At 56.0% G+C, this 24,130-nt stretch overlaps 2 protein-coding genes across 2 annotated transcripts in view; one reads left to right on the plus strand and one right to left on the minus strand.

Annotated features, from left to right (window-relative positions):
• Positions 1 to 4,090: 4,090 nt before the first annotated feature.
• Positions 4,091 to 7,272, minus strand: ODF3L1 (outer dense fiber of sperm tails 3 like 1). The gene is made up of 5 exons (XM_037835077.1): positions 7,152 to 7,272; positions 7,021 to 7,104; positions 6,252 to 6,362; positions 5,259 to 5,372; positions 4,091 to 4,685 (listed from the first exon to the last, which is right to left on the minus strand). The coding sequence occupies exons 1-5, from the start codon at positions 7,270 to 7,272 to the stop codon at positions 4,204 to 4,206; spliced, it is 912 nt and encodes a 303-aa protein (XP_037691005.1). The 3' UTR covers positions 4,091 to 4,203.
• Positions 7,273 to 16,920: 9,648 nt separating this feature from the next.
• Positions 16,921 to 24,130, plus strand: part of CSPG4 (chondroitin sulfate proteoglycan 4) — a 35,756-nt gene continuing 28,546 nt past the window's right edge. The window contains exon 1 of the mRNA XM_037833344.1: positions 16,921 to 17,060. Within this exon, the coding sequence (XP_037689272.1) occupies positions 16,973 to 17,060 (88 nt within the window). The 5' untranslated portion in view covers positions 16,921 to 16,972. The remainder of the gene's footprint in view (positions 17,061 to 24,130) is intronic.

Raw genomic sequence — 24,130 nt, forward strand, 5'->3', positions numbered from 1 at the left:
ACAAGGAGCAAGAGGGAGAGCGAGAGAGAGAAAGCAGAGCCAGAGTGAGCCAGAGGCAGGGAGAAGCCCTAGAGAGGGGGAAAGTCGGGTGGAGAATGGGGACAAGAGAGAGGAAAGGAGACACCAAAAGGACACAGGAGGTGCAGGTGGGCTCTCTGCTCCCCATCACCTTAAAGCTGGCTTCTGACCCCCACCAGGATTTAAGGGAACTTGCTCCCCCACAGGACTCCCCGAGGATTGGTGATCAGGAGAGCCAGGTCACAGGAGCTCCTCCTTATTCCAGCCCTCCTCTCCCGGGCAGCCCTTGGGGCAGCGTTTCTGAGTGCTGGCAACAGGCAGAGGGGATCTGGCTTGTCTTGTGGGGAGGCCCCGTAAGACACCGGTCCCCGCAACCAAGTGCACCCAACCCAGTTGGGGCAGAACATCTGAGGGCTAAGAGACAGTCAGTGGTTCTCCTGACCCTGGTGCTAGGATGCAACTCATGAGCACAGAGACCCTCCCGGACCTCCCCTCCCCTCTTAGGACCCATGTGTGGGTCTGCAGGGGCAATGTCAGCGGGGCAGCAGGGGACCGTGAGCCTGGGGGTCACGGGTATGTGCATGAGGTAAGGAGGTCCAGGGAGGGAGAGGGCTCTGTGACGTGTGTGTGTGTGTGTGTGTGTGTGTGTGTGTGTTGTAAGGAGTATCTGCATTTTGTCTCCACGTGTATGTAGGGGGAAGAGCATGTGTTTGTGCACAGCTCTTACCTGTCCACCTTTGGAGAGTATGTCCCATGTGTCCCCAGAAGTGGGGCTTGGGCAGGCAGGGCCCCTCTTTTGCTCCTGCCCAGGGCAGACAGATTGAGGCACCTCCAGCCTCAGGCACCCTCCCTCTAGTTCCTGGGAGCCACAGTGATGACTGGCCTTTGAGGTCTCACCAGCAACAAAAGGACAGCAGTGACCAGGGCCCGGCCCATCATCCCAGGCAGGGAAGGAGGGTGGCCATGTGACTGTGTTTTTACTCACAAGTCCTGGGTGGGGTGACCCAACCTAGAGGCTCCCCCTGTCCAAAGAGAACAGAGAGAACTCTGGGTGGGCATGTTGCTATGCACCGAGCCTCAGCCACCCTTCAATATCTGCTCATGGTTGGGAAGAGCTACTTATCGTACCATCAAGCCACCTTCTGAACTCTTAGAGGGCAGAGTTGAGCCTTCACCATCTCTCTCAGTCAGAGCCTGGCACAGGGCAGGGGCTCAACAAGTGTTTGTTGAATGAATGTTGAATGAATGAATACATTGTCATGTCCATATGACCCGGTGCCAGGCTCTGGGGCCTAATAACCTGAGGTTATGTGTTTAAGCCCTACAAGGTTCAGACCAGGGCTTTCTGGAAGGTCAAGCTTGGGCTCCATGAATTGTTCAGAAGGGACAAGGTCAGCACTCAGCCAGGTCTGGGAGTCCACCCCATCTGACCTTCTATAGGTCACCTGTCCAGGGGCAGCACTGTCAAAAGGTCAATCCCAAGCTTAATGACCCTGTTATTTTGTGGGCCAAGACACAAGGGAGGCCTCATTCATCTTCCCTTCTTGGTGGGGTTATCTATCATCTGAATATTTTCATCCCTTAAAGAGTCATCCTGAGCCCTCCAGCCTCCTTTAGTCCTCTCCGTGAGGCCACAAAAAATGATAGAGACCCCAAACCTACCTGAAGGGTGAGATCTAGCTTCAGGAATAGCTTCCAGCACCTACCTGCATCTGATGGTAGCTGGGGGGCAGGATGAGGGTCTATCCCAGACTGAGTCATAGAAGAAACAATTAGGATGGTCGAGGGTCTCACCTCAGACTGAGCCCTAACTCCTCTCACAAGCTGAGACCTGACCTAGGTCATAGACTGAGCCCTGAGCATGGACACAGGCTGAGCCCTGGCCCTGGTCACAGGCTGAGCCCTGAACCTATTCATACATTGAACCCTGAGCCTGGACATAGGCTGAGCCCTGACCCTGGATGTAGGCTGAGCCCTGAGCCTGTTCATACAGTGAACCCTGACCCTGGTGAAAGACTGAGTCAGACTCTGGTCATAGGCCAAGACTGGACTTTTATTTAGAAAGAGGCCATTAATTTGTCATATGACTGTGCTCAGAGTTATTTCCAGGACGTGGACCTCAGTTTCCTCATCTATTCAATGGAGGGCCTTGGACTGGGCTGGGCACTAAATCCAAAAACCCCTCTTCAGAGGGGCTGTCCAGAGGTTGGCCTGCAGCTCTCCGGACCTGGTGACACAGGGGAACACTGCCTGCTGCCACCTGCCAGCCCCCACCCCCACCCAACACTTCCAGCCCAAGCATCACTAATTTTTGCAGCCACCATGATAAATGGCATTGTCGGCAAAGTGACGTCTTTCTAATCTGCTGCAAGACAGATGGGTCCCCAAGCTCACTGGCTCTCTCTCGAGCCTACTCAGGCCAGCCTTGCTGAGGAGTGGGGAGGACAGGACAGACAGACCACAGGGCCTGGGGGCAGGCAGGATGGGGTTAGGGGAAACAGGCCCAGGATCAGGTATGGCAACAGTGGGATTTTCTACAAGCCCCCTTTTTAAAATACTTAATGTGTTTTGTTTTGTTTTTTTAATATTCCAAAGCTATTCTCTGCTCCTTTCTGTCCAAAGGTAAATCTTCAATTAAAACCTGAGTATTGCTCAAATTTGCAAGGACGAGCCATCAGACAGCAGGTGTGAGTGGCCGTTAGCGTCCCCTCCGCACCCGGGGCAGCAGCTGGGGAAGACGGTGCCTCTGCCTGAGCCATCAGGTCTGGGGGCTCTTCCAGCAACCCCCGTCCCCTCCCTAAGTCTCTCTCCATCCACAATTCCACGCTGCCTCCCAGCCTCTGAATTGTCCTCAACTACATCCCCCTGCCCCATCATCTGCACATTGCCAGATCAGGGGTAGACCCCCACCCCAGCCCCACCCCCATGTCCACCCCACCTTCCCGCAGCCAGGGGAGCTGGGAGACGGGTGCTTCCAGGATGCCAAGAGTTAAGGAAGGACAAATACCAGCCAAGAAGACCTGCAGTCTCCCCAGAGACCCCAGCCTCCCCTGAGACCAGCAGGAGAGCTGTCTGCCCAAACACGGGAAGCCAGCAGGGGGCTGAAGCGGGAGGAGGAGTCCGGACGCATGGGCGTGGCCATGCTGCCCCCTGCTGGCTAGATCGTGGCTTCTCCAACAGGCACCGCCAGGCTAAGCCGCAGAGGCTGGGGACATATGCGCGACCCTCCACAGTGTGTGCCTGCAGAGACCCCCCACCACCACCACCGTGGCTCTCCTCCCTGGGCTGACTGTAGCCTCTGGGCTCTGCCCCATCCTGTCCAACCCTCTCCCACTGCCCAAAGAATCTTCTGAAAATATTGCGTCTTAACCTAGCCCATCGCTCTCGGGGGAAAGACTGAGTCCCCTCTAAGCAGCCTGTGATCTAGCCCTGGTTTTCACTCAGCATCCTGCACCCCAGGCTCCTGTCATCCTGAGTGACGGTCCCCCAGTTCCCTGTCTCTGCACCCTGTGGCCCCACAGGCATGCCATTGCTCTCACCATTACCGCCACCAGGAATACCCTTCCCCTCCTTCACAGTCTCCACTCAGCCACTCGGATTCCTCCCCCAGGAACACTCACCTCTCCCCCCACCCCCAACCACAATGACGCCTCCCTCCTCTGCCCACCCCCACTTGCCCTGCTCCTGTCTTGAGTACTGACCACTGTCAGGGATCAGAGTCACACCATTCTGGAGCTGGAGGGGAACTTGGGCATCCTCCAGGCCTACTCGGTCCAGAGGGCAACCCTGAAGCCCAAAGAGGGGCAGGAGTTGCACAAAGTCACACAGCACATGAGTGTCAGAGTTTAGGAATCAGATCTCCACACTCACCACCCAGGGTTCCTGAGAGGACATGCTGCTGCCTCCCCCAATGGACAAACACAAAACTCCTCGAGGACAGAGACCCACACAGCGCCTCCCGGTATCCCCCCTCACCCAGGGCAGGGCTCAGAGGAAGCAACTGTGAGCATTTGCGAAATGAAGGAATGAATGAATAAATAAATAAATATATTTATTTAGTGACTTCCATGTGCTAAACACCCAGCAACACCAGCTCTGCTACTCCACATTATGGTCAAGTTGTTCAATTCAGTGTAGAAAAATAGTATCTGCAGGATGAGGTGGGTGAGTGCCCCCAGAGGGCCCTCAGTCCCGAATGTGGACGACCAGCAGGCACAGGTGGGGCGAGTGCTTGACACCCATGGTGAAAGCGGGGATGCGGGGCTTGTGCAAGGTGACCTGCTGGACCTCGTGGGAGCCGGGGCCGGGCCGAGGTGTGTGGTCCACCGGGTAGGCGAAGCGTTTGGCCAAGCTGTAGCTGGGGCTGCGGTGCTGGTAGACGGACGGCTCGGGCCGGGCGTGCGTGGCGGGTCCAGGGCCCCCAGCCACATCCTCCTTGTAGAACCAGTTCTTGTCCGGGGAGGACAGGCCATAGCCAGGGGCGGCTCGGTTGGCGGGGACTTTGAGCCCTAGCAGGAGCGGCAGCTGGTAGTGGTTGGGGGCTGGGTTGGGGTCCTTCACTCTGTATGGGCACCGGTAGCCAATGGTGTAGCAGGGAGCCCGGCGCTCCCCAGGCGGGGGGATCTTCTCCAAAAAGTAGTGGGAGGGGGATGGGGTGGGGCTTATGCCTGAAAGTGGGCAAAGGGAGGGAAGGGGTCTCAGGGCTGGGCCAGGCCACACCCCCTGGCATCCAGCTGAGGTCCTGTCTAGACCGATGGACTTCAGTAGAACCACCTCAGACTCAGGGCAGGGACGTCACGACCTCTGCACAGGGCCATGGGACAGCAGGGTGGTGGCTTAGGCCATCCTGACATCAGGATTCAAGAACCACAGGTGTCACCATAACATAACCCCAAGGCTGTCCACATCCTGGCATCACCCCGTGGCAGCACCATGAAAGCATCCTGAGATCACTATAGCTGTGTCATGACAAGACCATGACATGAGCCCCGTGAAATTCTCATCATAACATCACCCTCATGACATAAATATCATGACGCTGGCTTCAATCACAGCATAGTGACATTGGTGTCTTGATGTGACATTGCAGGAAGAGGCCAGCATCCACAGATACAGCTGGGGAAGGTGGTTGTGACCCTTTGCCCCTCTCTCTGGTCCTAAGAGTGAGCCCCCATGCCCGCCCACCCCCCCATCACCGCTGCACTCCCCTCGCTCCCTTCCCAGCCCCAGCCCCATCTTACGCATGTTGGAGAGGTGCGCCCCCATGGGAACCTGCGGGCAGCTGGACATTCCAAACCGGGTTATTTTGGGATCCAAGGAATAGCAAGGCCCAGGGGTACACACATCTTCAATCCCTGTAGGGTGGCCAAGGAGAGGGTTGGGTTGGCCCCAGAGGCCACCCCATGGTAAGCCTACCCTTTCCTTCAGGCAAGATCCCCCTCCTTGTGAGGGAGGAGTAAGGGCTCCCTTCTGATCCCTTTGGCTCTTGGGTGTTTGGGGACCCTTGATCCCCTTACCTGTAAGATGAGGCTTTTAACAGATGACCTGCCAATCTCAAGAACTTGTGCAGAGGAACAGACAGCATTTTGGTCATCCGCCCACCCCAGCAGGGACTGATGCTAAAGGGTGACAGCAGCCACTGCAGCTCCTGTTGTTATTAGGAAGAGGCCTAGCCGAGGGCAGGGCTTCACCTGCCGAGGGAGGTGTCTCCCCAGGGAGGGGCTTGGCAGGCACTCAAGACCTAAGGTTCCCAGATCCACACCTCCCTGCCCAGCCTCTCCTCTCCCTGGCCTTGGCCAGCAGCCCCTGCTCCTCCCTGGCCCCTGCTCCCATCCCTCCAGAGTGTACCTGGGAGGCAACTCACCACCCTCCATATCTGCCAGGTATTCCTGCCCAGCCACTGTGGCAAATGAAGCCAGCACACATGGTGGCCAAAGGCCAGACAGGAAGGAGACCCTGCCTCTGCCAGCCGAAAGGAGACAAGCATCCTCTCAGAGCCCCCTTGTGAGGTCTGATTGGGAGATACCCACAGTGATGGCTTCGGAGGGGGTGGGTCACTTGGGAAGGCTTGCCGGCTTCCTTCTGGACCCAGGAGACCTCCCGAGTGCCCCACATGGGACAGGCCTTGGTCCCTGGAGGTCTGTGTTACAGAGAAAGGCGCCATGCCTCTCACCGCCCCCACCCATCCTCACCACACCACCTCCAGGGGGACAGTGGGTGTGGCAACCACTTACGCTTCTGCGAGTGCCGGATGTGCAGGGTGTAAGCTGGCTCCTGGAACATGGAGCTGTCATGGTCTACGTAGCCGGTGCAGGATGGCCGGAGGTACTTGGCAGGCCCCGGACCTGTGTAGAAGGACAGGGCAGGCTTCAGCCTGGGCGCACTGGACCAGAGGCAGGGGAAGCTCCACACACAGTGCACGTGAGAACTGTGGGATCTTTGCTCCCACTGACATCACATTGTCACAAATCCCACCACTGAGATGCTTCCTTTGGGGGAAGCAGCATTCCCAGATAAACTTGCAACTTCCCTTAGACAGGCCATGCATAAGGATAAAGGCAAGAGTTACAATTAACTGGGAACTTACTCTGTGCCAAGTACTTTGTGCCAAGCATTTTATGTGGTTTATTCCATTTAAGCCTCCTAACAACCGTATAAGACAGATACTATGGTTTTCCCCATCTTACAGATGAGAAAAGGGAAGTTTAGAAATACTGATTTGCCCAAAGTCACACATGTCGGTAAAGTGAAAATCTGAGACCATCGACCAGTGGAACCCAAGCATTCAATCATTATACTAAACTACTTCCAACTTAGAGCAATAATCAGTCATTAATAACATAGTAAGAATCACTTTGTCGACTCTCAGCTGAGAGTAAGATGCAAGGGAAGTCAGGAGACCTATGCTAAATGTTCCACGGAAGTCCCTGGCTTTTTTCCACAACTGTCTTCATTGCACACCCTGTGCCCCTACCCCCTCCTCACACCCCCCACCACCACCACCAATAAAAGAATCCCAGCAGCTTCTACTGTCTGCAAGTTCCAGCTCAGAGGCGCAGGTCTTTGCAGGCTTCAAGTCTGCAGGCGCTTTGGAGGAAGCAGCACTTAGCCTAGGACAGGGGTTCTGCTCTCACCTTTGATCGTTGCCATGACGGCAGGAGTCTGCTTTATCTCCTGCCCTGAGGGCAACTGCACTTTCTTCTCTGGGTGCTGCCCATAGAACACAGGGTTCCTGGTGTCCTTGGGCAGCTTCATGGCTGGGGCCGTGTGGGGGGAAGGTGGGCAACGGGAGCTCCTGCAGGATGGAAGAGGCAGGCAAGGAGCTGGGCCTGGTAGGACTTACATGGGGTCTGCCTGCCCCAGGCCCCTCTGCCCACTCTCTCTCCTCAACTCTAGGGGCCCCCTGGGGGCTGGGAAGGAAGAGGGTCCTCTAGCTTGAGCAGCTGAGGCCGTCTGGGATGCAGCCAGCCACAGGGCCTGGCAGGCTGGAGCAGGGATGACGTCAGGGCAGAACTTGGACGGTGAAGCCTGGAGTGTTTATTTGCGCCGGTTGCCGTGGCGCCTCAACTGCATGTAGGAATTCTATACTGGGAGCTCCGTGGTGAAACTCTAAGAACCTGGTCCCCCTGCCTACTGCCCCCAACCCAGCTAAACAGCCCAAGGGTCCCTGGGACCCTGGGATGGGAGAGAGAAAGGGAGAAGTGTAGTGACGGACAGAGCCATAGGTGCCCTTAGATTGACGAAAGGGATAGAAAAAGTGGGTATATCATCAGGAAAGGGTTTCTGCGGCCGGCACAGCCCCTTTGGGGGCTCTCTACACCAGTGTCTCTCCCACCTATCTCCCCAGGCTCTGTATATGCTGTCCTTTCTATCAAAGTCTGTTTTTCCTGGGGAAAGGGGCAAGCCAACTATTTCGCACTAAGGTGTGACTGTCTGACAGCACTTTCCCAGGCTCCTGTCCCAGGGCATAGTATCTTTAGAGACCAATGACTGGATGAAGGGAAGTTTGCCTGCTGGTAGCATTTCAGACAGGAAATGGATGCAAGTAAAGAGAGACGGAGGGTGGTGCTGAGGCCTCAAGAGGCCACTTCTGTTTCTGTGGCCCAGATTATCCCTCTGGGGGGTGGCGTGGAAGTGTGGGAGAAAATGTTGAGAGTTAGGGAAGATGCCCCGTCCCCATATGATTGATGGGCAGACCCTAGAACTGAGGGATCTCTGGAGATCCCTTCACCCTCAAGAACCCGGGAGCTATGGGGTCCTGGAGCTTGCTCACCCCCACCCGGTCAGCACTCAGACTGGGAACTTGATCTAACCTGAGAAGGGGAGTTTCTATCTTGGGAGGAGGATGACTGCCGGCTTTACTGAGAGAGTCACTAGCAGGTTATACAGATAAGGAAACGGAGGGCCAAAAAGGGGGAAGATCTTGCTCAAAGTCTTTCATTGCATCAGTAGCAAAGATGAAACCAGGACACAACGCCTGCTTCAAAATCCAGGGCTGCCTCCATTGTCTGAGCTAAGAAAAACCAAACAAGACTGTGAACTCATTTCATCCAGCAGGCAATGAGGACTTGGAGAACTGGACTGGTGAGGCCTGGTGTGAGCTCTGGAAGCCCCTCGAGGGACTGAACGGCTCAGAAAGTTGGGCAGGGTCCCCCTCCAGTGGCAGTAGACCCTCCCGTTCCTCCAACCTTCCCAAGGAGCAGCCAAGCTTCTGATTTCTGAGGAGGGGAGTGGAGAGCAAGTTTGGGATTGGCCCAGCTTCAGTAGGCCTTGGGCCATGGGCAGTGCTGCCTCCTCATCCCCTTCCTCACCAACTTTTCCAGCCCCAAGCCTGGATCCCTATTGGTCCCCCTGTCCTAATAGGAGACAGATCTGTGCCGGGACACCCCTGCCTCCCTGTCTGGTGGGACCTCCAAGTATTTCAGGCCCAGAGAGCCTCCTTGATCCACTACCTGCACTGCTTCTGTCTTTTGTCTTTGTGCATGGTTCTCATGGGGAAACTGAGGCACTCCACACTCCAGCAGGTCACCAGCCACCCCACTTCTGCTCCAAACTCTCTCTTCCCTCTGGCTTTAGCAGGGACCTAACTCACCCCTAAAGATGGCCCTCAGCCCTCTCCAGAGCTGACTGTTCTGTCACTCATACCCCTCATACCTCAGAGTCCAAGGTAGCATGGGTCATGGCCTCCTTGGTACCCAGACAATGCCCCCTTCCTGTCAAAAGCACAGCTCCTCTGGTGGTTACAGTATCTAGGCACGTCCTTCTTCATCTTCTCGGGGCTGTCATCCACCCCTCACCTGTAAATCTGGTAGCCTTGGCCCACAATCTTCTCCCCCAATCCCTGCCTTTACCCAGGGGCCACCCACCAATCCCCTGCCTCCCCACCCAGTTACAAGACCTACTTATCTTCAAATATCTCCTCTCCATTCCTGAATCCCACCCCCCATCGTAGAACACACTGGGCTCCTCACCCACCGCCATAAACCTCCCTCTGGAACGCCATCTCACCTTCCACTTCTCTCACTCTAGTGCTCTTGCTGAAAAAAATTACCTTCTAGCACTGAGACTCCCAGCCACTGACATTTCACTTTCTCCTCATCCTCACTCCCCCCTGCCTTCTCTTCCCTCCTGAGGGTCCAGCTTCCTTCCTGGTGAAGCCCAGCCCAGAATCACCCAGGTCTGCTTCAGCCACTGCACTGGGCGGTAAGAGCTGCTGGGTTCAGGCACCTGGCCCAGACCCAGACTTGGTCTCCGTGCTGCCAAACATTGCTCAGTCCCCCCTGTATATCTTGCCTCCTCCTCAGCAGAGAAAACAGAGGCTGTCAGAACTGGACTCTGATTTGAGCCCCTCCTAAGCACACCCTCCAAGCTGTCTGCTGCTGCCTGCTCCTGCTTCCCTCCTGGGCTTGGGGGTGCCAAGACCATCTCCCACCCCATTCTGCCTCTTCAACAGCCTTTTGCTATCGATTGCCCTCCTCTCCTTGGACTTTAACCTCTCATCTGGCTCCTTCCTACCAAGCTCTAGATATCCTTAAGTCCCTTCTATCTATTAAAAACCATCTCCCTGGACCCACACAACTCTCCCTCTCACCCCCCATACACCCCAGTCACAGACAAACTTCCCCAAAGAGGGATTTTCCCTGATGGTCTCTATTCCTCGCCCCCTTTCATGCTCCAGCTCACCTCTGGTTTGTGCCATTCTATCACTCCACCTACACTAGCCTCGACTGGATTCCCAACAACCTGTGTGCAGCAGCTGCAGCCAACGGACCCTTCTTGTCCTCATCTCAGTTGGCCTCTTGGCAGCACTGGACCCAAATGATGAACCGCCTCCCTCTTGCTGATTCCACGATATTCTCCTGGTTTTCCTCCCATCTCTCCAGCTGCTCCTTCCCAGGCTTACTTCCTGGCTCTTCTTCCTCAACCTGACCTTTAAATGTTGGTGTTCGCTGATTAATGGCAAGGGGAAAAACAGGGGTTTTGCAATGGAGAAGCCTGTCAGGCACCACCTCAATCAAGCCATGCGAGTCGGCAGCAGCAACAGATGGGACTGTGATGGCCACGGTGTCACTTCCAGGATGCTCCCACAGAAGATGCATGACCTGAGCCCAAGCACGAGGAGACATCAGACAAACCCGAACCGAGGTTCACTGTGCAAAATAACTGGCCTGTACTTACCAAAACTGTCCATATCACGAAAGACAAAGCAACATTGAAGCATTGTTCCAGATTAAGAGAAACTAAAGAGGTATGACAACTAAATGCAACGTTAGCCAAGATCTTCTTTTGCTTTAAAGTATCTTATTGGGAAAATCGGCAAAGTCTAAAAAAGGCCTATAGATTAGTTAAATGTATGGTACCAACGTTAATTTCTTGATATTGATAATTGCACTGGGGTTATGAAAGAAGGCTCTTGTTCTCATGAAACACACTGAAGTATTTAGGGATAAAGGAGCATTATGTCTGCAATTACTCTCAAATGGTTCCAAAAAATTAAACGTAGACATAGAAAAACGTGGTAAAGCATTAACATTTGGGAAATGCAGGTGAAGCATATATGGGAAGTATTTGTAACAGTTTTGCCACTTTTTTGTAAATCTGGAATTACATCAAAATAAAAAGTTAGGAAAAAACGTTGATGTCTCAGAGCTCAGTTCTGGGCCTTCCTTCCAGCTCACACCCTCTCCCCTCTCTTGGGCCATTTTAGGCTTCAATTCCATTATTAGTACCCTGACTATTCATATATATGTGTGTGTGTGTGTGTGTGTGTATATATATATATATATATATATGTATATTCCTCTGGCCCAGACTGTCTGAGGATCTTTACATCCATGTATCTAACAGCCTGCACGACATCACTGAGGTTTCCCACAAACACCTTAAAATCAACATGCCCAAAGCTTTTCCTGTGACATGCCCCTTCGCTCCAGTCTGTCTCAATCAAAGGCACCACCAACCATCCAAGTGCCCAAGCCAGAAAACTGGGCTTGCCCTGGACACCTCCCTCCTCCTCACTCCCCACATCCAACCAAAACTGTCTCTCTGGGGAGTCTTTGAGCTCCCCAGAGGCAGGGCTCCTGTCTGTTATTCTCTGCTGGGTCCCAAACCCCCAGCATAGTGCCAGACACATGGCATGTGCTTAAGAAATATTTGTCAAATAAATGAATTAATTGATCCATTGATTAAGAAAGAAACACCTCTTCTCCCCACAGGGGCAGAGTCCCATTTTCTGAGTCCCAGACACATGCCCAGCCTGGCTCATGGAACTGCCATTTACACTTGTGTGGGTTTGTATCAGTTATCTATTGCTGTGTAACAAATTTCCCTCAATACCCAACAGCTTAAAACAACAATATACATCATCTCGCACTGTGTCTCAAGGTCAGCAGTTTGGAAGTAGCTTATCTTGGTGACTCTGGCTCCAGGTCTGTCCTGAGTTGACAGTCAAGATGCCAGCAGGGGCTGGAGTCTTGTGAAGGCTTGACTGGGGCTGGCAAATTCACTTCCAAGCTGGATCACTCACACAGATGGTGAGCTGGTGCCGGCTGCTGGCAGGAGGCCTCAGTTCCTCTCCACCAGAGCCTCTCCATAAGCTGCCTGAGTGTCCTCATGACATGGTGGCTGGCTTCTCCCAGAGCAAACAATCAAAAGAGGAAGGCACAGGCCATAATTTGTCTTATGAGTTTGCCTTAAAAGTCACACTCAATCATTTATGAAATACCCTACTAGCTACACAGGTCAGCCCTATTCAACTGTGTGGGAGGCGACCACATAGAAAGAGAGGACCTTTGAGGGCCATCTTAGAGGCTAGCTACCCAGTGACTTTTCACCATACAAGGGCACCTAGCCAACGGGATCAGCAGGGGCTGAAATCCAAGCTGTGTGTTCTTGTGTAGGGTAGCATTCCCCATTAAGGGCCCTAGGGCTGGTGGTGGCCCTGCAGGCTTGGTCTCCAGCTGTCTCTTGGTTGTCAGTCTTGTCTCTCCTCCAAGGGACCCCTGGAAGGCTTGCAGAGAGCAGGACCTCGGCATAAACAATCGCCGTCATCATAACCACCAGCCACTGCTCTTCATAAAGCCCCAGCACCTCTGTCGGAGGCCACGATCCTGGTGCCATGGTAGTTCTACACTTTACAGATGAGGAAAAGGTGACGAGAGGTGGGGTGATTCGCCTGAGGCCACACAGAGAAGGCTTGGCAGGCCCGGACTTCTGGCTCCTAATCCCACATTCTTTCCACTGCCCTACCCAGCCGCCAGCTGAGACATACATCTCCTGACACCCACTGCAAGCCTCACTCCCAGTCCTAAGCTGGTGTTTCTCGTCCCCTGCCCCATGCTAGACCCTAGGCAGGTAAATTTTCCATCCCGACTGGGACGCGGCATGCCCTCTTCCAGAGGCTCGCTCTATGGCCGGCCAGATGTTCACCAGCAGGGCACAGCAGGGGTTAACAGCATGAACTAATATTTAGAAATAGCATAACCCCAAGAAGAGTCAGCTGTAGCCAGCTGGTCACAGCCACTGAAGACACAAACCTTTGTGGATATGGTCTGGGAGACTAGCGCCTGCTCCCGGGGACATAGGCTCAGAGAAGAGTCCTCCAGCACCCCCAGTGCCCTGACTCCCCAGCCCAGCTTAGCCAGAGCCTACCCCTGGCTAGGGCAAAGTCCTGCCACAAGCCTCCCATCCACAGCTAGCTCCTGAGGGCAGCAAACATAACTTTTCAGCTCCTGAATTGTGTAATTGTTGGGAATAGCTGCTCCTGCCCCACCTCAGCCTGGCTGCCTGCACTTGGAGGAGCCCTATAGACACCTCCTGCCAGAGCTTGGGACCCCCTGGCCATGGAGCTCCTGGCCACGAGATTGCAGGGCCCCAGGGCTGGGGCCTAAAGCCCGCGGCCTCTCACACAGCTGCAGGCTGGGTTCTGTGTCCCTCGTGGCAAAGGGCCAATTCCCAGAGGGCAGGGCCTGGGCAGCTAGAGTGTGCCCCTGCTCAGGCACCACCCCATCTGGGCATAAGCCGGCAAACTAGCTTTGGCCACAGGCTCCTTGGGTGGGGCCCAGGCAGTCAGGGTACAAAACAGAGCAGCGTTCAGAGTACTGGGCCCTGGCCAAGGGCAGGGCTGAGCCATAGCCATGCCCAGAGCGGGCACTCTTGATCCAAGAAGCATCAGGGGTGTGGGTGACCAGGAAAGCCTGGGCAGCCCGGCCAGCCTGCCTGGCTGAACCCTGCTGGCAGGGAAGGGAGCGTTGCAGTCTCTCTGTTGTCTTTTCTCCCAGAGGCAGATCACTTGGAGAAACTGAGGCAGCACACACCACAGACTAATTCTAGTTTAGCGTCAGAGAATTTTAACCCTCTTATTCCCCCCGGAGGCAGGAACAGCACCCTTCTTTATTCTTCAAGAGTGTTCTGACTGTCCCTCCTCCCCCACCCCTGGGCACCCTGTCCAGTGCTCGGCTGGGGAGGGGTCAGAGGAGGAGACGCTCCCTTCTGGGGGGCAGGGGAGGCATTGACTCACACTGCCCAGCCCCGTTAGGCGTGCCCCAGGGGACACAAAAGTACTACAGAGATCAGTCCTCCAGGGAGTCTGTGGAAACAGAGGTCAGGGTATGGGAGGACTTCCTGGAGGAAAGTGAGGTGTGGCCAGGGAGGCAGGGCAGTCAGGATGGTCACCTAGAGATGCCCAGCCAACCCCAGCCGGAGAAAATCATGGCAAAGGTCATAAGGTAAAAGGGAGAAGGCCTGAGCCACGCCAGAGGATGCCAGGAAGGCCCAGTTGGCTCTGTTCAGGGATGGGACTTCAGGACCTGAGGGGAGCTTGCCAAGGAGGCTGGAGAGGGGACAGTGGCCTTTGCTCCGAGACAGTGGAAAGCAGTTGCAAAACAACACAGGGGCTTCAAGTTTCTGCCAGTCTGCCTGGCATGACTGATGATCTCTCTCAGCATCAGCCTGAGGTTCAAGCCCTGGGCTCTGCAAACTGAACAAAGGCTAGGCTTGTGCACACCAGGGCCCCAGTACCCCTTTTCCACTGAGAGCCTCAGTCTCTTCATCTGTGAAAAGGGAACACTGCCCCCAACACGCACTTCCCAGGGTCGTCAAGAGACCAGGTGAATGTTTTGTAAACTGGGAAGTCCCAGCAGAGGAACGCACACTGGGTTATTCCTGCCAGCTGCCATTATTTTTCCGGCCCGTGTTTCTCTCCCCAGCTAGCAACAAGGCCAAGAGAGGCTCCAAGCTGATCTGGACTTGAATCTCAGCTGTGGGCGGGAACTGTCTGGAGGCTCCACAGACAAACGACTCCTGATGGTGGTGGGTAAATCTGCGTGGGTGGGGTCAGGGAGGATGGGAGACGATTGAAGGAGGGATGGGGGTGGGGGTTGAGGACAGTGGAAATCTCCACCCAAGTTTTTGATTCATAAAGAAGCAAAAGCCTTCCCCTCGCTTCTTTGTTCATTACTAAAAAAGAGAGCACTTTTCCTCCAAACTCAGCCTTCCGAGCAGCGCTCCCCCACCCCCCACCCCAGGGCCCATTTGGCTAGTAATTAGCCTCTAACGAGGACCAGGTGCCTTGCGGATGTTGGAGAATGAAAAACAAGGGGCAAGCTGTGGAATCAATGGCTTTTATTGCCACTAAGGCCACCTGGGCACAGCCCAGCCCCCAGTGCCCCAAATCCCCACTGAACAGCAGCAACTGGCTTCTTATTCAATCCCAGCAGGCATTTATCGAGCACCCACTGTATGCAACTGCCTCTGGGGGGGAAAGTTAAAGTCAGGCCTCAAAGGTCTGACTTTCCATCAAGGGAGGCAATGTGTGTGAAGCTGTATGCAAACTGGGAAGCACTGGGAAGATGTTGAGCATCTGCTGTATGCCAGGTGCTGGGCTAGGCACTGGAAGTACACTAAAACATTTAATCCTCACAAACCCCATTTCACAAGTGAGGAAACGGAGGCATTGAAAGGTGAAGCAACTTGTTCAGGGTCAGACAACTAAGTAGGAGAGTCGAGATTTGAACCCAAGTCTGTTGCATTTCAAGACCAGTGCTTTAAAACCACCACACAGATGGCCCCATCACACCATGCTGTGGACCTAGCGTCAAAGACCTGGGGCAGGGCTCAGGTCCACCCCTTAGGCGCTGTGCAGACTCAATCAAGTCCCTTGACATCTCTTAGACTCAGCTTCTTCATCTGCAAAATGGGGCTCAATTAGGTAGATAATACAGATAAAGCAGTTGCAAACTGTAGAGTCCTGTGCATATTGTGGGACTGTCACTGGTGATGGGGAGGGCCTAGGAAGAGGATGCAGGGGGGGTGGGCTGGAGCAGGCACGTTTTCAGCAGAGAGAAGGGAAGGGAAAAAGAAAGGAGTGGGTGAGCACTCCAGGGAAGCCTTCCACCCATTCGCTACAGGCAACGCTGATGCTGGAGCAAGGCAGGGTGCAGGCAGAACCTCTGGGCGCTGGAAGCTCTGAAATAATATTGCCCTTTCCCCTCCTGTTTGGGACAAGGTTGATGTTGCTTGGGAGGGAGCCAGACGGAAAAGGGCCCCAGCATGAGAACCGTTAGGTAGGAGCTAAATCCAGGGCCAGATTTCTAGGAAGCAGCCTCAGGAAGTTGAAACACCCGGATTCTGGGTCCCTCCAAATGGCCGGGGACCTACTCTCAACCTAGGGCCTCCCAAGAGCCCTTCCAGCCCTGAGCCCCACTGTTTCCTCCTCCATAAAACAGGGAGGGGAGAATGCCATGGTTGCCCACCTGGCGTGGCTTCCCCCCACCCCCCACCCCAGGCAAATGATTACATGGAATTGAGACTCCCTCCTGCCCTGTGGAGGAATCCAGAGCAGCGGATTGAGGTCCTGCACGGCAGAGAAGGTCCAGGCCACAAGGTGGTGGACACAGAGCACTCCAGAACCCTAGGCTGGCGCAGCTCTGCCCCAATGGGGTCCTGCCCAAGCCTGGGGGGCAAAGCAGTCCAGGACCCGCATCTATCTTTTCTCCTTGGTCTGGAGTGTGCCTCCCTCACCCCCAGCAATCCTCCCCCAAAACGGGAAAGGGAGGGGGCTGTCCTAGCTCCGGCATCCTTCCAAAAGGGGTCTCTGGGAATTCCTGGGGTCAAAGCTCAGGAGGTCTGAACTCACTGACTTTTCGCTCAATTTCTTCTAGGGCTTTTGCCCCAAATGTCCGGGGTGGGGCCAGATCTAACCGAGACACATAACGGTCCCCTCACCCCTGCCCCGGGGAGGAGCAGCCCAGCACGGGCCCTTTAAGAAGGTGGGGGCCGGGGGGTGGGAGGCGGGCAGGGGGGAGCTCTGGCCTGAAACCCGAGCAGGCGGGTCGGCGCCCGCCCCGCCCACGGAGTTAAGTTAAGCCCCCGCCCGCCAGCAGTGCCGCGCTCCCTTCACTCCTGACTTTCCCTGTGCCGACTCTGAGCGCGCTCCGCTCCTCGCAAGTCCGCGGCGATGCGCTCCGGCCCGCGGCCCCCGCCTCCCGCCCCCACCCTGGGCCTGGTTCTGACCCTGGCCGTGCTGACCAGCGCCGCATCTGCAGGTGAGTGAGGGGCCTGTGCAGAGCTGAGCTAGGGAGAAGGGACAAGAAGGGCCGGAGGTGGCTCCCAGACCGGGAGATGAGGGTTGGCGCTTCTCCCACCTCAGACCGAGGTCTCCAGGAGTTCGACCCGGGGATGGACCGCACCGAAGGCTATCGATCTCCGGTTATCCGGACTCGAGTTATCCGAGGTTGTCCAGCTCGGAGTGTCCAGGAGCACCAGGCTCCAACTGCTCAGGGCGTGGCTGTGCACGCGTGGATTGTCGGTGACACCCAGCGGGCTGTCCCAGCGCCGTCAGGGCTCCGTGCACCCGGCAGGCTTGGAGTGACCCAGGGACAGCTGGGAGCACGTACCCCAGCCTCAGATGCCCCAGGCCAGGCAAGAGGGGTGCGGCAGGGCAGGGATTGGAGAGGGAGCCACCCTGCCCCGCTCTGTGTGGGGCCCACACACACTGGTCCTCTATCCCCTCCAGCCTCCTCTGCTCAAGGGTCCCCTCCCCTTCTCTCCAGGTGGATTTGTCTGTCTAGACTCTCTGCCGCTACCCTCCTCTCATCCTCCTCCTTGCTCCTGTCTTCCTCTTCCTCACTGAGAGAGCCTGGCTGGTGACAGACACAACCACCCACCCTTAGGCCTCCTGGAGGAAGGGCGGGGACCCTCAGGGATCCTGCGCCCCAGCAGGGACTTGTCCTTTGACAGCACTGGACAACTCCCTGCCACCCTCCCTGTCCATGGCATTGGTGCCTGTCCTCAGCAGAGACCGAATGGAAGTTTGCCTTCTGTGAGGCACTAGGGCGTGTCCCGTCTCTGTCACTTGGCCAGAAACCCCACCATCACAGCACTCTCCTTCAGTTAAGGCATAGTCTAGTTAAGCCGCGAGAACTGGGGCCTCGGGGCCTACCAGTCATTACTACCCATGGATGAATCAGTGCTTAACCTACATGTTTCGGGACCATTCCCAAGAGCAATTTTGAGCAGAGGAAGAGTTTGAGCCTCCTTTCCAGGAGCCCAGGCCGCACCCTTTTCCCCATCAAATGGGGAAGCCAGCTCTAATAGAGGGCATCACGAGGTACCCAGAGGGGAAATGAGTCAGGAGAGGACCCCCCACACACACTGGAATGAGTCAGGGCTGGATCCCTGGGTTCCCAGATCTTCTCCCCAGGTATCCCACCCCCCAAGGTCTCAGGACCTAGGTGATGGGATGGGCCTCCGGAGAGGTGGGAAGCAGGTGTCTGATGTGACTGGGGAGGTCAGCTTATCCAGCCCCAGCCCCCAGCCAAGGAGAGATCCCACCATTCCCACCCCCTTGAGCTCAACTGAGATCCATTCTCAAATAACTTCTCAGCGCTAACCGTGTGCAGGCATTGTGCTAGGCAGTGAGAGGTGCACAAAAATGGACAAGTGAACTTGGACTCATTCAGAGGCAGAAAAGCAAATTAAAACACAAACAGTAGTTCTTGATTGTGTCTGCAAAGACCCAGGTGGAGACTATGGAGAAGAGAAATTCAGGGGCCAGCCAGGGCACGGTGGGCAGTGGATCCAAACCTTGGAGGAAGGAAAGAGGGTCAGTACTCCAGGCAGGGGGCTCAACCTGAGCAAAGGCTCTGAGGTAAATATAAGCAGAGAGATGTCAAGACAGAAATGCCAGCAGCCTGACTAGAAGGCATATTTTGAGCACAAGGACAGGAAGAGCCGTTGGGCTGGAGCACAGAAACCCTAAATGGGTGGCCGAAGCCCACAGCCTATGCAGTGGGGAGCCAATGAAGGGGAGCAGCATGGAATTTGGAAACGGGGAGGGAGTGGGATAACTGGTGTCCTCTGCCCCTCCCAAGCAGAGCTCCCCTTCAACAACCCATCTCCATCACCACTCCTGAACTAGTTCCCTGTCCTGGTCTCTGCAATAGGGGCAGCCCCCACCCGAGGAAGAATCACTCCCAGCCCCAAAGGCCCTCAGGATTTCAAGTACCTGAGTGGATCACAGTGGGATGCTTTCCCTACTCTCATCAGTATTCCAGAGCATCCAGGTCATGGAGCCTGGGAGTCCAGTGCCCATCTGGGCTAAACTTTCTGTTGTACAGATAGAGAAACTGAGGCCCTGGAGAGGAAGCAAAGTGCTCTAAGTCCCACAGAGCCCTCAGCCCTGCTTTAAGGAATTGCTTAGGAGGCTGGGCTTAGGCCCCATGACGGTGAGAATAATAAGTGTGGTGACCAGCTCCTTTCTGAGCCCTAGGAGATGCCCTCAGCAGAGGGAAAGCATTGGGGGAGATGAGATTTGAGCTGATGCTTGAAAGACAGACAGGCAGAGATGAAAGAAGACACGCTCCAGGCTGGGGAAACAGCGTGAGCAAAACCTGAGAGGTCAGAGAGAGCCCAAAGCATGCAGGGACAGTGGCTCTGCACCTCTTCCCTGGTTGACAGAGCTGACTTTGAAATGTGAGGGGTTGAAGTGAGCCTTGGACGGAGTACTTGGCAGGGAAAGTTCATGTGTTACCTGAATTGGGAGGAGGGGTTGTCTTAGCAGCATCGGGGGACATGAGGAATTGAATCTGGATTGCTTCTCCTGCCTCTGAGGATGGTTTGAGGGGACCGATGGTGCTGGGGACTGACTCTGAGCTTTGTGTGTGCGCCTTTGTGCTACCCGTGGCCTCTAGGGCAGGGCAGGGGCAGGGGCTAGGCCCCTTGGCCCAGCCCACCCGGACTCTGGAAAAGCTGTTCCAGAACCAAGTATGACTGAGCACACACACCTCCCCCCGACGTCCGCCCGCCCAGGCAGGACAAGAAGGGCCTTTCAGGGCTGCCCGCCTGGGGCCGGGGGAGGGGGCCGCGCCAGGTGGGCCCGGCGGCTGGGCTGGCGAGGAAGGCGGCTGGGGAGTGGGGTGCGTGTGGAGCTCGCAGAGGAAGTGTATAGGCTCGTCTGGGAACTGGGCGTGCTGCCCAGGAGGGGGCAGGCGGGGGAGGGGGAGTTGGAAATAGCCCTGACGTTCAGGCTCACTTGTGCACCCAGATGCGGGTACACGCGTGGATATGCACGGACTGTGCACACAGCCACTTACAGGCTGGGACGAGGTGGCTGGGACCGGGAGCTCTGGGTGGCTGCTGCTTCACGCCTTTGAGCTCACTGACCTAGGCTGGGTGGTGCTTGGGGGAAGGCCGTGAGGAAGGAGGCGGGAGGGGGTGATGTGCCACGGCCTCTAGTCATTGCCAGGAGCGAATGAACAAGGAGGTCTGTGGGTCCGATGGGACTGGTACCGGCTCCGTCCCTGGTCCCTCTGCTCCTTCACCTCCCCTCCCCACCCAGCTCCCCTCTAGCCTCCAAAAGGCCGCCCTGCCCCATCCTATGTCCAGTTTCTATAGAGCCTTCTAGAGTTAGGACTCCCTCCAAGCACAGGCTTAAAGTGGGTCCCAAAATTACTGTTAACCCCCCTGGAGTTGTATGAACAAGCTTGTGCTGGGTCCTCCCTGGGGTAGGGGTTCTGAGCTCTCTCCGCCTCTCAGGATAATTCCAAATGGGAGAGGATGGAGCTATCTTGTAACTGAATTCCTGAGACACCCCATGGTGGATGCTACCCACATCATCCTGCAGCCTCTACAGCAGCCCTATGAGTCAGGAAACATCCCCATTTTACAGATGAGGAAACCAAGGCTCAGAGAGAAGCACCAACTGCCTCCGGTCACTCTTTGGGCTCATAGGCCGTGGTGTTCTCATTCACCCCAGCAATAGCCAGCCCTCTCAGATCACGCCAAGTGGGCAGCCACCCACCAGCACAGCTCAGGGACCCCAGCAAGGGAGAGAGACAGGTCTCCAGCCTCCTTAGCTCCCTGAGGACTCCACATCTCCATTCCTGCCTCCCCATTCTCCTCCAGCAAGGCCACCCCATTCCGCCTCTACAAAGTCGCCCCACTTTCTTGCAGCATAAACCAATCTCCTTTTCAGGAAAGCCCTTCACCCTCCTCTGACAGCTGGGGTACCAAGTAGAGGCACATTTGTCTTCAATGTAGCATAGTGGCTCTGGGGGCTGCCAGCAGGGGTGTCTTGGTGGCATGACTCACCCATGTTCTGGAGGGGGCAGTGATGATCCTGCTGACCATTTCTTTCTCCCGCTGAACTCCTGCCCACGCCCCAGCCAGCCCCCTGCCTGTGGAGGAGCCGGCTCTGGTGTGCGTTGGCCGGGCCTCCAGCCACGGCTCATGCTTAACCGTTTCAGCTTGTGTGTCTCAGGGTGTGTCCATGAAGCTTCCCCTCCCAGGCCTTACTGCAGAGTCCCCCACCCCAGGCCAGCCCCCCAGGGTTCAGAGGGAAACCAGGACCAAAAGAGGGGTGGCAACTTGCTCAGACTCCCACAGAGAGTCCTTAGCCTCCCTGCCCTTTGCTCCTGTACCTGGTTTGGGCCATGTGGCCTTGGCTCCATGACCGGCAGCTCCCTGAGAACAGACATCCCTTCTGCTATTCTAAGGGGTCTCCACCAGCTTTTGCTGAGCACAGGGCTGGGCCCGTAAAGGGGCATAGAAACCGCTGAGCCCACCGGAAGAGGATTTTTCAGACTGGCCCAAGGCTTCACCCCTGGAGGCTGCTGAGCCTGAGAATATGGGATGCCTGCCCACCCCAGTTCACCCGTAGCCACTCCGTCAGCATATGTTTATAGATTGGGATTTTGTGTGTGTAAGAAGCAGTTTTGATGAAGGATTTTCTGGCTTAAAAAAAAACTTTGAAACCAGTGAATTACTTTGAGCGGAAACAAATTGAGATCAGGGGACACTTCGGTCAGATACAAGGAAGGACTGCTTGGCTTTCAAAGAATAGATACCAAGATTATACCAAGGACCCCTGGAAAATGTCCTCCAGCTGGAGCAGGTTCTGGGGGAGCTCAGCACAATCCCAATGTTCTCCAGGACAGGTAGGGACTCTGTGGTCTCTCCCACCTTACCTTCCCACTCCTGCCCCTCCTGGTACCAGACAGGACATCCCTGAGCCTCCAGGTGGGCAGGGGCCTTGCGGAGCCATCCACCTGCAGACCCAAGACACCATTATTGTGCTGTATCCTTCTCGTCCCCCAGAATGTCAGCCTCCACTTTCAAGGTGATCCTGGGTCCTGGCCCACAGGCTGGCTGCTGAACTAGGCCATCAGATAACCATCCAGAACAAGCCATGAACCCTGGCACCCTTCCACCTTTGCTCAAGCTATTCCCTAACATTGGCCTTCCCTTTTTCTCCCCATCCTTCAAGATTCAGCTCCAGCACCAGCTCCTCATGGGGGCCTTTGCCAACCAATGATTGCTCTGAGGACCCTCCCAGGGCCCTGCCCTCCATCTCTGTGGGGTTATAGGCCTTTGTCCCCCCTGGTCCATTATGTCAGCACTCTGACACCTCATAGGTACATCGACATACACACTGTTGTTCAGGAGCCTGGCTTGGGGCCGGGAAGGAGGATGTCCAGCCCCTGAGCCAGCAGCCCTGGGGGAAGCCCTCCACTCAGCCCTCCCCCGGCAGAGCAGGGCTCTGGGGGTCAGCCCACTCTCGGGGAGATAGACGGGCCTGGGGAGAGGAGATCAACTTCCGTTCCCACCTAAGAGTCACCCCTTCCCCGCCCACATGGCAGGAGAGGGCAGCTATAAATATCAGGAGGCCCAGGATGCTGATTCCCACGGCACTGCCCCCCACCCCCACCCCCTTCGCTTGTGCACAGCCGCTTTCCTGCAGCTGGAGGCCGGCCAGCAAGGCAAGCTTCGGGCCCAGACACACACACACACACACACTCCATCCTGGCCAGGAAAGGAACAAATCACCCTTTTTGGGTGTCTGGGAGCAGTTAAGAGTGAGCCTCCCTCCCGCCCCTCAGTCCTGACACAGGCCCCACCTCTCCCTCCTCCTGAGTCCTTGGCTCTGGGAACCTCTACAGGAACGGGGGAGGCAGGGAGGCTGGGTGAAGGGTGATTAAGAACATGGATTCAATTCCAGCTCAGCCACTTATTCATTTTGTGACCTTGGCAAGTGACCCGGCCTTTCTGAGCCTCAGTTTCCTCTTCCCTAAAATGGGAGTAAATGATTCCTTCCTTCTATGTATGCTGAGGCTTACACAAGATACCATAAAGCACTTTGCCTGGAATAGATGCTCTGTAAGTGCCTGCTTCTGAGGCTGCTCTTATTCTGTTCCCATCTTCTGGGGTGGGGACAGCTAGCAGGATGGGGCTCCCTGCTTGGGAATCTTTGAGAAAGGTTCCAAGGCAGCGGATTGGACATGGTGGCCCTGTGAGAGGATCTGTGTGGGACAAAGTGGAGGAAGGCAGCTGGGCCCCCCAGGGGTGTCGGCCGGCTGCTGCCCACCAGCCCCTGGCCCTTCAGAAAGGGGGGCATGAGGAGGAGGGTAGGGTTCTGCTGAACTGCCTGAGGTCCACATGCCTCCCAGCCCGCCCACTCCCAGGCCTGTTTCCCCAAAGCCAATAGCACCCCCAGTGGAGATCACTGAGCCTGGCATACGGCAGGCACTCAAGAAATACGTGCTGAATGAATGACCAAGTGAAACTCAGACCGGAACCTGAGAGCGGGTGGGAGGGGAGGAGGAGAAGGCACAGGCCCCAGGACCTTTTATGGGAGGGAAGAGCCTAGAAGCTGGTCTCCTCCCTGCTCTCTGCCAACCCCTCCGGGGCCCCTCTCTGGAGGTCGGACTGGAGGCCGGGGCCTGGCAATGGGAGATGAGATGACTCAACTGCCAGAGCTCCCAGAGGGCTGTTAGCACCACTCATAGGGCAGTGGAGGCTGCATGCGGAGGCACAGAAACCCAGACTGAGGGAGGTGGGAGACCTCTGCCCTGGGGGTGTTGATGATGCCTGAGGCTCATGTATGTGGGAGACGGGGCAGGAGGAGGTGAGGGGAGCTGAGTCTCGGGAGATAGATGCAGAGCCAGGGTGAGTAACCTGGGGCAGGGCCAATGGAGGGGGTCTCTGGGGTCAGGGGCTGGCCAGAGCCTGGGTCCCCAGGTCAACATCCCAGTGTGAGAGCACCCTCAGCCTTCACCCCACAGACGTGCCTCTTCTCAACAGACCCTGGGCAGGGCCCAGCTGGCACCCCAGATATGTG

The sequence above is a fragment of the Choloepus didactylus genome, chromosome 4, assembly GCF_015220235.1.
Source record: "Choloepus didactylus isolate mChoDid1 chromosome 4, mChoDid1.pri, whole genome shotgun sequence".
NCBI lineage: Eukaryota > Metazoa > Chordata > Mammalia > Pilosa > Megalonychidae > Choloepus > Choloepus didactylus.